The 12,782-nt window shown below is 38.2% G+C and overlaps 1 protein-coding gene across 1 annotated transcript in view; it reads left to right on the top strand.

The window, feature by feature from the left end:
- MPDZ (multiple PDZ domain crumbs cell polarity complex component) overlaps positions 1–12,782 on the top strand; it is a 102,226-nt gene that overhangs the window by 63,048 nt on the left and 26,396 nt on the right. The window contains exons 22-27 of the mRNA XM_054398258.1: positions 3,383–3,487; positions 4,303–4,395; positions 5,660–5,837; positions 7,921–8,031; positions 8,558–8,641; positions 11,574–11,702. Coding sequence (XP_054254233.1) covers positions 3,383–3,487; positions 4,303–4,395; positions 5,660–5,837; positions 7,921–8,031; positions 8,558–8,641; positions 11,574–11,702 — 700 coding nt within the window. The remainder of the gene's footprint in view (positions 1–3,382; positions 3,488–4,302; positions 4,396–5,659; positions 5,838–7,920; positions 8,032–8,557; positions 8,642–11,573; positions 11,703–12,782) is intronic.

Here is a 12,782-nt window from a genome sequence, read left to right as displayed (position 1 = left end):
TATGAAAGAGGAAATTGTTTAACCCTACATATAGTTTCCCTTGAAGTTGTTGAACTTCTGTTGCAGATAAGAAATGCAACACAATAGTAGAGCAGCCACTTGCTTGTTTCCTATTTTCAGTGACTTTCCCCTTATTTCATGGCACTTGTTTCTCTTTCTTTCGTTTTTGTGCCCCTGTTAAGGCAATTACCAGTCCCTTCTGCAGATGGATCATCTGGGTGCCTAGGTGGATTTTTATTTCCGCCTCACAGCCCAAGGGTCAACAGAGTTCCCCAGGGCAGTACAACACTCTTCATGTTATGGGCCCCTCATCATCCCAGTCACATGTTGGGCCATTCAGGATGATGCTGGATGTCCTCAGACCTCACTGTGACCTCCAGAAATTGGATTTGATAACTGTCAGGTATCTGCCCATGAAGTACTAAACACGTTAAAAATTCACAGCACATAAAAATCCAAGATTTTAGCACAATCTGATCTTGCTGTGTGTCACAGAAAGCAGGAGGAGCAGGGCAGACAGCCACTTTTCAAAGATAACTTTCTGGTACATCTGTTTTCTGGAATTTGCTAGGTTTTTTCAATGACTTTTCAATAATAAGCAAATATGGGGGAGGAGGACAGTCACATCAGTAACAGAGCTTAGCTAGTAAGAGCAGCTAGGGAAACCTTTGCAGTTAACTGAACTTCAGATATCATGAGCAAAAAAAGGGTGAACACACAGACTATACCTTTTCATGCATTGGATCCGTGTTATTTAGGGTTTTTTCCCTATGCTATTTTTTTGCAAAATGAAAGTGTTTGGTTTATATTTATGGAGTAACTGATGCATTATTGAAGTTTAGTTATAGGTAAGAATAGCAGTTAATACCATATTGATTGTTCCTTTGAGTGCTTAAAATTAGACAATGACAACTATAGTTGAGCACTAGAATAGAAATAATGGGATTTTCTTGAGAGATAAAATAAACAGCTCTCTCTCACTGCCTAAATTTGACTCTGTCTGTGGAAATCAGTTAGGTAATTCACATGGTTAAAATTAGATGCATTTTTAAAAATGGTGGAGTGAATCTCTTCTCATTTCCTGTGCTGTACACAGAAAGGGAAGCTTACCTACCTAAAGAGCTTTGGGAGATACAAGTAGCATATAAGGCTGTTTGAAAGCATCCTTTGAGCCATACGTTTTGAATGTCCCAGCACAATGTCAGTTATTCATTACTTAAAAACAATGGGGTACCAAGAAGTTGGAATTCATATGGTTTGGCTCTCCCTTAGCTGGTCTCTAAAACTAGTGTTGTACACAACTGTGAGGTAAGGATTGCTACTGTCCTTGGACTTTGAGACATTGCGTGCTTGTTTGCCATGTGCTCCTTACATGGACAATCTACATCCTGGCTGAATCTGTGCATATCTGTTTCCTTTTTAGGAGCCTGCCATTCTCTTTCCATGCTTTGAACAATAGCTTCCAGCTGCAATTTACCATAAAGGAGATGATTGTCCAAGCCTTCTAGCCAGCAGAAACACTGCTTTACAATTCTGGTTTCTTTACTGCAGCTGTCTTTCGAAGAAAAATACGTTATTTCCTACTTATTTTTATGGGGTGGAAATTGATGGATTTGGGATAAAACTGATGAATGTAGCTAAATGACTTTAGTTACATTTTCTTCCAGTGGAATGCAGCTTGCACATTCTTGTAGCTTTTGGATAGACAAGGTATTAATTCTTCTGGGCTTAGTGGGTGGTGATTCTGCGGTAGCATTTTACCTGTGAGAGTTTTGTGACTCTAATACTAGCACTTCTCTATAGTTCAATCCATCTGAAGTTGGAGATGGCTTAGAAGCAATAGTGATTATTTTCACAAACTCTTCCCCTTCCTGTTTGAAGTAGAGAGATTTTGCTGCTAGGGCTTTGCAGAAAAGCTGCTGTGTGTCTTGCAAACGTGTCCCAGCTCTGGTTCCATAGTGTATGTTGACTCTCCAGCACTTCAAAATGAAAGCACTTTGTGTCAAGAAAAAAAGGCTGAAGCACAAGAGGAGTTTTAATGAAGAAAAAAAAGTGATAATATGGACTATTTAGAAATTTCCATTAAAAGAACTGGAGAGTTCCTTCTGTTCAACACCCAGGTGCCATGTTAATGACCATCTTCTGCACGTTTCCAGATACAGTAGATAAGAGAGGAGGTAGGCTTGGGTGCAGGTGAAGAAAACAAATAATGATGGGCCTTATGATAATTTTGGTAGAGTGTTTTGGACAGACAGCATTAGGTGTAAAAGTTTATTTGCTCTGCCTTCTGCTGCTTGCTGTATTCAGCAGAAAACCATTAAGAAGAGGAGAATCGATGGCAGTCAAGGAGTGACAGATAGAAGACTCAGAACTGAAGGAGTATCTCCTCAGTGCTTATGCATCCTTGTGTAAGATTTTTTTTTTAAATTATTACTATTTTTTCTTTTTCTCCCCTGTGCATATTTCTTTTTAATGTCATGGATGGGGGGATAGCTATTTTTTGTGTGTTTGTGGCAGACTTGACTCTGATGGCTGAGCTACTTACTGAGCAAATAAAGATTTTTAAGAAGACAAAGCATCATTGAAGCAGGGCTATATCTGTGTAGCCCTGTTTAGATGGTCATGTCCTTTTGTTTACAGAGGGAATTTTTTAAAGATTTTTTTTATCCTTCTAATTGTTTCCCCTTCTCCAGTCTACTGGGCTGTTTCTGGTTTTGGCATTCCAATGTGATCAGGTTACACTAGTGCTTCAGGAGTCTCCATTTCATTTGGCTGATGAAGCTTAACTGCTTGACCATCCCACACTGGCTAGAAGTGCATGAAAGGGTGGAGAAGGGAGTTGAGCAGGTTTCTCCCTGTGACATAGGTAGTGTGCTGTGATTCATTTGTATGTCAAAACCAGTGCAGTATTTTTCACCAAACCCACAGAAATCTGAAGTAGATAAACACTGCCCAGGAAAGCACAAAACCATCTGCAAGCCAACTTCCAGAAAAATTTTCAGCCAGCATTTAGTGTGGTAATGGTGCTTCCCACTTCACATATCCTTCAGTGTTTGTCTTTGCATAAGGAGTGTCTCTTTTAACTGAAGGTGGGTTCTCTCTATAACATTCTTGCCTCTGTTTGAGCACCATTTACTTAAAATGGAGTATTTTGGGAAATTACATGCTCTTCAGCTACTTAAGTTGATCATAAATGTGTATTTGTTTCAAAGTCAAAGGATTCATCTAACTTCTTATTCCTAACATACCAGCATTGTGTCTTTGAAGTCAATGACCATTCAGAAGTATCCTGAAGTGGCTTCTACATATCTATTCCGTACACCCACCAAAAGTAAGACCAGAAGTCCTCATACTACTTTAATCATATCCCATTTTATTGCAGTATTACATATGTGCCAGCAGAAAATTTAGACGAGTACAGGGCCAGTTTGGGACAACAGACAGAGGGAGCTCTGCCACTTGAACTTTTTGCTTCACATACTGTTAGGTGAGTCAAAAGCCTTAATGTTTTCTCCTGTAGGGCTCTCAGATGTGACATTTCCTATACATTTTGCACAGTTCAGGAAGGTAAGTTTTATTTTAGTAAAGCTGAGAGTTGGATGATTTTCTTGAGACTACATTACTACAACTGTTACTATAAAAAGCTCTTCAGAATACAATTTTCGCTTTAGCTAGCAAATGTTTCTGATGTTTTTCTAAGGCTGCCTTATAAGTGTTTGATCTATCTAAAAATGAGATAGAATTCTGCATCATCCTAACCTTCTGTTAAATACCATGTAATCAGATTTATGTATCACCACACGTACTCAGTGACCATTTGTTATTGATGGTCTGTCCAGAATGTATACTAGAAAGAATGAATTATGTTGTTCTTTTCCTTGAATTTCCAAAATTCATTACAGCTACAGTCAAAAAATAGTAAAAATTACTAATAATTTTTGTTTTCTTCAAGTTACTGTCCAGAAGTAGTAACTGGTTTTGAATGCTGTTGTTGTAATTTCTTCCATTTTGGAAAAAAAATAAGTAATTGCCTTCAGCTTTGATTTCATTCTAGTTCCAAAATGCAGTCTTTTATTTTATGATTGTCAGTTGTTAGCAACTACATTGTGGGGAGACCAAAGGACAGGAATCCCCAAGGACAGTATGTATTCTAATAGACACCTGAAAAAGAAGTTCTTTATGTGAACCCTGCATACAAATTCTACTGCTGGCAGTGTGATCCAATACATCAAATTTTGCTGTGAAATCTAGTGATTGTTTGGGTTCTTCAAAAATTAATTTCCTGTTCCTGTTCATCAGCAGGGAACTCTCAGAGCTTCCAGAGCGTGAAGAGGGGGAGGGAGAAGAAAGTGAACTTCAAAATGCAGCTTTCGGTAACTGGAACCAGCCCAGAAAGTAAGTGCAGATCCAAATGCACTGTATAAAATCTCACCTGAAGTTATTTTAAGAATAAGAAAGCAACAGAATTGCTACACTTACATATATTGTGCATTGCAGCAATAATTCACTGTTGATTTTTACTGCCATTGGGCTAGCTTCTTACAATTCAACAATTTCTTGATTGCTTCAGTAATTTATCTTTATAGGCTGACTCTCTGGGAGCCAGTAAAAGGAGATGAAGAGAATGTTTCAAAGTTTTAATTAGAATCAGCCTGGAGAGCTGGGGCAAAGAGAAACCTAATGATATTCCACAAGGATAAGTGCAGAGTCCACCTGGGAAGAAATAATAAACTACGCCAGTACAGGTTAGGAGGTGATCTGCAAGAGAGGAGCCCTGTAGAGAAGGACCTGGGAGTCCTGGTGGATAACAAGTTATCTATGTGTCAGCAATGTGCTTTTGTGGCCAAGAAGGCCAATGGGATCCTGGGGTGCATTAAGAAGAGTGTGTTCAGCAGATCAAGGGAAGTTCTCCTCCCCTTCTACTCTGCCCTGGTGAGGCCACCTGGAATATTGCATGAAGTTTTGGGCTTCCCAGTTCTAAAGGGACGGGGATCTACTCGAGAGAGTCCAACAGAGGGCTACCAGGATAATTGGAGCATGTGCCCTATGAGGCGTGGCTGAAAGACCTGGGGCTTTTTAGTTTGGAGAAGGGAAGACTGAGAGGGGATTTAGTAAATGTTTATAAGTATCTGAGGGCTGGGTGTCAAGAAGGAGGGAACAGGCTCTTCTCTGTTGCACCCTGTGATAGGACTAGTGGTAATGGATATAAGCTACAACACAGGAGGTTCCATCTCAGCATGAGGAGGAACTTCTTCACTGTGAAGGTGACAGAGCACTGGCACAGGCTCCCTGGAGAGGTTGTGGAGTCTTCTTCTCTGGAGACTTTCAAGACACATCTGGATGTGTTCCTGTGCAACTTGTGCTAAATCTGTGGTCCTGCTCAGGCAGAGGGGTTAGACTCAATGATCTTCGGAGGTCCCTTCCAACCCCTAATATGCTGTGATCCTGTGATCCAAAATAAAGTGAACAACAGCTGACAAAACTGCAAGCTTTCTGAGCTTTTCGGTAGATGACTCCCACTAAAACACAACACTTTCCAAGGAGAAATTATTTCTGAATGTTTTTAAACCATTGTGCAAATCTGGATGTCTTCAGTGTGCAGCAGCATCATAATCATTACAGATTTTCATTCATTTTGGTCCTTGTTTTGTCATAACAGAGTTGAACTCTGGAGAGAGCCTAGCAAGTCACTGGGAATCAGCATTGTTGGAGGACGAGGGATGGGGAGCCGCCTGAGTAATGGAGAAATGATGAGAGGGATCTTTATCAAGCACATCTTGGAAGACAGCCCAGCTGGCAAAATAGGAACACTGAAAACTGGAGATCGGATTGTGGAGGTACCAGCTGAGTGCCTTTTGCTTGCAGTACAGGAGCTGCTGAGATGGATGAATGGTCCTGGGCTGTCAGCTGTGTAATTGCTCCAGCTGGCATCACTTGAGCCATAAAGTGTGCAGTACCATCTGTGATGTTTGTGCGCAGATGGCTATTAGTTGAATATACAACTGAAAGCGTAGATGTTTGGCAGTGTGAGCAGGAATCCACAGAGCCAGCAGTTCTACCTGACTGTTTTAAAGCCACCCTGTGTAGAAAGAAGGTTCAGTTTGGTGAAGCTAAAAGATTTTATCTTTGCATATTGGGTAGCAACAGAAATGGCCAGTAAAAAGCAAGTAATGGAAATAAATGACAGACTTAATTCCCTCTTAAATCCTAATAAGATCACATCATTCTTGTGCATTTTATACAGGAACCAAGGGAGAGACAGTTTTTTTTCATGACAAGAAGTTGAATTTGATACAAAGGAAGTTGAAGAGCATTGTCCCCCTATCAGGATAGGGTAGCCAGTGGTGTTACAGAGAGGAATTTATCTTGATTTCTCTTACGCTTAGCCCATCCTGTTCTCATGCATCCACTTTTGCTTTCTCACTTAAAGAAGCTTAAGAATGAATGTCCTAAAATTAATGTGTTTATCTTTTGATGATATCAGTTAGTCAGATGTTAGCATTTTCCAGTGTCAGACCATTAGGAACTGCACTCCTCTGAACCAGGCAGGATGTCCTTAGCTGCCTGTGTCCATCCATGTGAACATAATAAGCAGGGGTATAGTGATCTTTCCCTGGATCAGATTGGACTTGTTTATATGGTGATACTTAAACTGCAGTTTGCGCTCTGCTACAAGAGTGCTATAAAGAGTCTTGAAATAATACCTTAGTATAGGTTGTGCTTTCTACAACAGAATAGAAGAGTTTGCAGTGTGTAATAAGTGTGGAGGTGAAATTTTGGTTGATGGCCACAAAGTTAAAAAACCCTTGTTATATCTGAATACCTGGGTTTTTATGAATGTGATTGTCATTGACAACAATACTTGCAGAAGTTGGAGTGGATAAGTGAAAAGGAAGTAGCTGATGTTGTGTTAATGTAACAGTGTCTGAATGGATTATTTCAGCTTTTCAAGATGTAGCATACCTAGATTTTCCTCCCTACTAGAGCATAAATTCAAATGTGGGAAGTTGGAGACGCTTTGTGGTATTGTTCAGTTCCTCATGGGTTTAGAATTTTCTTTGTCAGAATGGTTTTGTTCTCTATTTACACTGGATAGTGAAGTTTAAGGTAGAGCCAAACAGTTATAAAGGTATGGATAATCTTCATTATATAAATTTGTGTGCAGGAATTGCCACTAACAAATAAATTTCCTGTGTTAGCTTTAGCTTTTGTTATGGTCATTGCAAAAGTGCTTTACTGATGTTAATCTCACCAGATAATGGTTCTTACTTGAATCTTAAGACAAAGTGTTTCATACACCAGTGCATGCAAAGACATGAATAAAAGCAACCGTGCAAAAATTTGTCCTTAGTCATCCTTTTTCAGTGCTTTCTCCTAGAAGAAAGTTTTTCATCTCTGACCTAAAAATAAAACTTTTCAGAAAAGTGTCAAGTAGCTAAAATTAGTTTTGCCTTTTTTTTTTTAAGGGTAGAAGTAGACTGTACTGACAGAATACTGCACAACGAAAGACCTTGCAGCACATAGCAAGTTCCACTTAGTACAAGTTAGGTTATTCTGAAAGAAGATTTACAGGAAGTGATATTTGGCAAATGCTACCACTTTCTTTTCATTGCCTTATCTCCTCATACTATCCTATCTCTCCTCTTATGTTTCCTGTGGGAAAATGTTATGGAGCCTAGATGAAGAATACTGAAAAACCTGGGGTTTAAAACCATGAAGAGTATTTATTTGATGTCTTTTCACTACTCTTGGAACTCTCAGACCTGTATGTGGGGGCCCTCAGACCAAGTCAGTAGAAACCTTTCCACCAATAACAGAAGCTTGGGTTTAGGTTTGTCAGAATTTCTTAAACAAAACCCAAAGCTGACTTGTGATTCTTGTAACTTCTTGCAATGTTAAGATGAGGCCTTCCAATTACAGGTGGATGGAATTGACCTCAGAGATGCCAGCCATGAACAAGCTGTGGAAGCCATACGGAAGGCAGGCAATCCTGTAGTCTTTATGGTACAGAGCATTATAAGCAGACCAAGGGTAAGTATAAAGAATGTAGAAAAAGATGTAATACAGAGTAATTGATTAAACATATGTTCCACGTGGTGGTGTTTGGGAATGGGATATTTAATCCTGAAATTCCATCTCATCTATTTTAGAAACAAAGATTTGATTTAAGTATTATTTCCATTTAGAATGAAATCGGTTTGGATTTGGAATTACCCTCCAGCACGCCGTCCTCAAACTATTTTGAAAAGCCTCAAGACAGATAATTTGTTGGGGGGCAGAGTAGGAGTGTAACTAAAACCAGCTCTTAGAGATTAACAGCATGTCTGAGGAGCGCATGCAGAAATACAGCACCTGTTAAAAAATTCCTTGGACGTTAATGAAAGGACCTAGAAGTACATGGAAGTTTTCTGTCACTAAACTGCATGGACATTGCAGACAAAAGCTACTGGGCTTTAATATAAGTTGCTTGCATCACTAGGAACTAAACTTCCTCATTGTAGAATCTGTGTAAGCTGCATTTTTATTTAATAGTTGTCTCATAACTCTTATTCCCCAGCCAGAGCCTCTTTATAGCCCTTCTTCAGCTTCTGCTCCCTGTGGGCAGAAAACTACTAACCCATTTTATCGTCAGTCTACTAAGGTAAAGTTGCATGAAAAAGCTCTATTGATTTTTGGTTATTGATGTTCAAGCTACTAAAATAAGGTGCTTGCATTTGCGGTGATGTGAGCAAAGTTGTCACTGTTTAATATTTAGGCCAGTTTGGGATGGGAATGGTGCCATTACTTTATCACAACCTACTTTTATTTTCAGAATGCTTCTTTGCTGTTTTTCATTGTAGCTCTTCATGCTCTTTATTTTGCAATTATTAAGCTTGTTGGTTATTTCTTAACAAAACCTTGTTTCTCTGTTAGCAGAAACATTGCAAATGCTCTTATTGTATACACATGCATTGTGATCTTTGTAAATGGCATTATCTTTTTTGTCTTCATCTTTTGAAACTTGCATCTGTACTTCATAGTAAGATCCAAGAAAGGTATTTCCTGCCTTCATTCCTGTGCAGTCACCCAGATAGATAGCTGCCTGCACATGGTAGCTATATTTAATATGATGCCATTGTGTATTTAGCAAGACAGTCAGTTTCAAGTGACATGCTTCTAATGAGTCAGTTTCTTCCCCTTTGTGTTTTGCATTCAGGCTGATACAGTGATTAAAGAGATCTGGCTTGGGATAGCCTGCTAGTAGTTGAAGAGATCCAGAATGGCCCAAATAATTGAAATAGGCTGGAAAAAGCTAGTTGGTAGTTTTGCTACCAAGCAGTTATCCATCAAAACTGTGTTTCTTTCTGGTATTGTTCTGGGCATTTCTGAGTAAGAGTTAATCTGCCACCGTAGTTATGGTCACAGATAAATTCTAGGGTTACAGCTTGTATTATAATGATACCTAACTTCTGATACGCTAGCATCTTGGCCACATTAAGAAAATGATGAATAAAAGCTAGTTGAATAAAAGTTAAAATAAATCCTGTTATTTTAGTTGTTGTTTTGAAAAACAGAACAAAACATAAAAACAACTAACAAAAAACCCAAATAAAAAACAGTAAAAGGAAAACCATATCTTAGTATTTGCATTTCTCATTCTAGACTGTTCAAGAATGCATGCTAAACCAAACTTCAGGAAAACTCAGATGCTCTGTATTTTGTTATGGTAGTCAGACAATATGGATACAGGGCTGTTGCATCCTTCAGAATTTAAGCAAGGAATAGTATTCTAGGTGCTGTGCCATCATGATGAAAATACAAAAGGCAAGATTTTGAATTACCGTGGCTGCTCCTTTTTTTTTCCCTTTTACTAGAATTTCACTCTTTATATACTTGTGATACTTATTTTGGTTGCTTAAAATTTCCTCAGGATACAATTAAAAATTTATTCAAATGACAAATGTAATGGATAAAGTGTAATAGTATTACATTGACAAATTACTTTTCCCAAACTTCTCTTTATAAAAGACAAAATCCAGTGTGAATTACATGTTAACAGAAAATCTTCTAGTACTGTAAGGAAGCTGCCTGTTGACTTTGAGTGACTCACCAGTGAGGAAGTGTTGACCATGCTCTCCTTTCTCATTGCTAAGGATACTGTAGAACATATGTTTATAGTCTTACCACATTACATTTGTTTCCATTTTGCAAAATTACATTTAAGAATAAACGTTTAGGGATGCATTTTATATTTTTCAGGAACATAAAAAAAAACCCCGACAAAACATTTCTTGAAACAGCAACACATGGTATGATACATATATGTCAGTTGATGTTGCAAACCTTTCATATTCCTTTCCACTTACAGTGCTGCTTTTTTTCCAGTAGTGTTAAATTTACAGCCCGGAGGCTGTAAAAAGAGAAGGCTCCGAGGTGACCTTATTGTGGCCTTCCAGTATCTGAAGGGGGCCTCCAAGAAAGCTGGTGAGGGACTTTTTAGGATATCAGGCAGTGATAGGACAAGGGGGAACGGAATGAAGCTGGAAGTGGGAAGATTCAGACTGGACGTGAGGAAGAAGTTCTTCCCCATGAGAGTGGTGAGAGCCTGGAATGGGTTGTCCAGGGAGGTGGTTGAGGCCCCATCCCTGGAGGTGTTTAAGGCCAGGCTGGAGAGGCTCTGGCCAGCCTGATCTAGTGTGAGGTGTCCCTGCCTATGGCAGGGGGATTGGAACTAGATGATCCTTGTGGTCCCTTCCAACCCTGACTGATTCTATGATTATATGATTTAGGCAGTTGCCACATGGATACACCTAGTGCAGAAATTACCATTAAGTATACATTGTACAGTATTTTCAACATACTATGCAAAATCAGAGCTGTTCCCTCTTTATTAAACAAACAGATTCTGGTCTCAAAATACCCAGGACAAAAGCTGCATAAGGAATATAAATGGTCAAATTACATCCTTTAATTTTATCTAAATATGAAAACTATTTCTCTGTTTAGAGAAACAGAGGATTTAGTTTCATTAAAGTATAAATTCAGAAAATTACAGATGTATGCACACACATTCAAAGTGATATATAAAAAGTTCACATTAGATGTGAAGTCTGTTTAGAGCTGCCTGATATCACTAAACCTTCTCTTTTGCAAAATATACAGTGAGAGTATTCCCACAATGAAGTAAATGAAATTATGATGATTAATATTTGTTTCTCAAAAAGAAACTAAACCTGGGGAATTACAAAAAATACTTATATTACAATACAGAGATCCACATTTTTTAAATTAATTGATATGTAAGAGTATTCTATATGCTGAGATACTTGATCAAAATTGTAAAAATATCACAGCAAGTAAATTTCTCTGCACTTTGTGTACTTCTTGGCCATAACAGGTATGAGGTTCTATGCTTTTTCTCTACTCTCTGCTTGACACAATGATACAGGCGCAGAGCAAGTAACACTTTCGCTTACTTTCACATCTATAGCAAAGTGCAGGAATCAGACCTTTTTTCGTTAGCACAAACTGCTAAATAAGTATATTTTGTTTCATGAGTCATAAAGAATTAATTTTTAAATGTTTTTACTTAGTTGGTTTCTGCTATATTTTCCTTTTACAACCCTTCTTTGCCTTTCCCACAGAACAGCCTTTTCTGTAGGCCAACTGTCTTCAGCAGCACTAACCCATTTGCTGATTCTTCTCAGTTCAACACTACCAAGGTTGGATGATGACACACTGCTTTTGGTTCACCAAACATTATATGTGTGCTTCTTTGCCGTTCTTTTCTCTAAATTTAAATTCTTTCATACTAATTCAAGTAAAATGTGCTGATGAGAGTTGAAATGGCGTGTAGTGAATTTAAAAGACAGACACACAGGCTCATAGAAGAGTTTTGGAAGAGGTTAAAAAAAAAGCCAGCTCCATTAATTGTAACAACTAAATCTTTTCTAATCAGGTGTAGGTTCTCAATCAAAAAATTAGTCCATATGGTATATGCTAAAACACCTGAGTGTAAATCTCTCATCAGTGTGAGTTGTTCTGCTGCTACATACTTCATTTTCTGTGGTTAGAACTTCCAGCTTCTTTATCTCTTTTTTTCTTTTTGCGTGAAAAGAAAAGAAAAAAAAAACCAAAACATTGGCAGCTTTTGTTTTACAGTGCTGAAAATATTCTCCCTCTACTTCTTGCAGTTATTCTAGTGCACCCTGAACAGGATACTGACATGTTTGGAAATATGAAAATAGTTAGATGTTGTTTATTTGTTTGTGCTTAGTGCTTATTGCATGCTATTGGTATTGGGAGCAGAGTTCATTTCTAACACAGCAATGCTTAATTCTTACTTGCATGCATTTCTGATTTAATAAATAATTTCTAACTGGCTTTGCATCTTGAAAGTGATTGTGTCATTTGTGTATTTTCCCATGTTGTCAAGTTTATTGAATGTACAACAAATACTTATGGTATGATATGTGGTGTACAATTGCCTGTATATTTTTCAAAACTGTCTTTGTGTTCATTACAATTCTGAGGAAAGGAAGTCAAAGTGTAATGTAAATGATAGCTTGTGTTTTCTGTATCTTGAAAAGTGTTTCTGAAAAATACTCCAATATCTTTAGACAAAGCTTAATGTTTTGGCAGCTTCTGCATAGTTCAGTTTTTAACGTTGACATAGAATGGCCTTTTTGTCATCTCTGTCCACTTCTGCTGAGCTAACATTCTTGTACAGTAAGAAACTTTGCTGAATTAGGGTCCTCAATAACCTCTCTAATACTTTTGTCCATTTCTAAATGGAGCTGATA

The sequence above is a fragment of the Indicator indicator genome, chromosome Z (assembly GCF_027791375.1).
Source record: "Indicator indicator isolate 239-I01 chromosome Z, UM_Iind_1.1, whole genome shotgun sequence".
Taxonomy (NCBI): domain Eukaryota; kingdom Metazoa; phylum Chordata; class Aves; order Piciformes; family Indicatoridae; genus Indicator; species Indicator indicator.
Note: the sequence above shows the minus strand (reverse complement) of the source record. Positions and strands in the feature narration are given on the sequence as shown.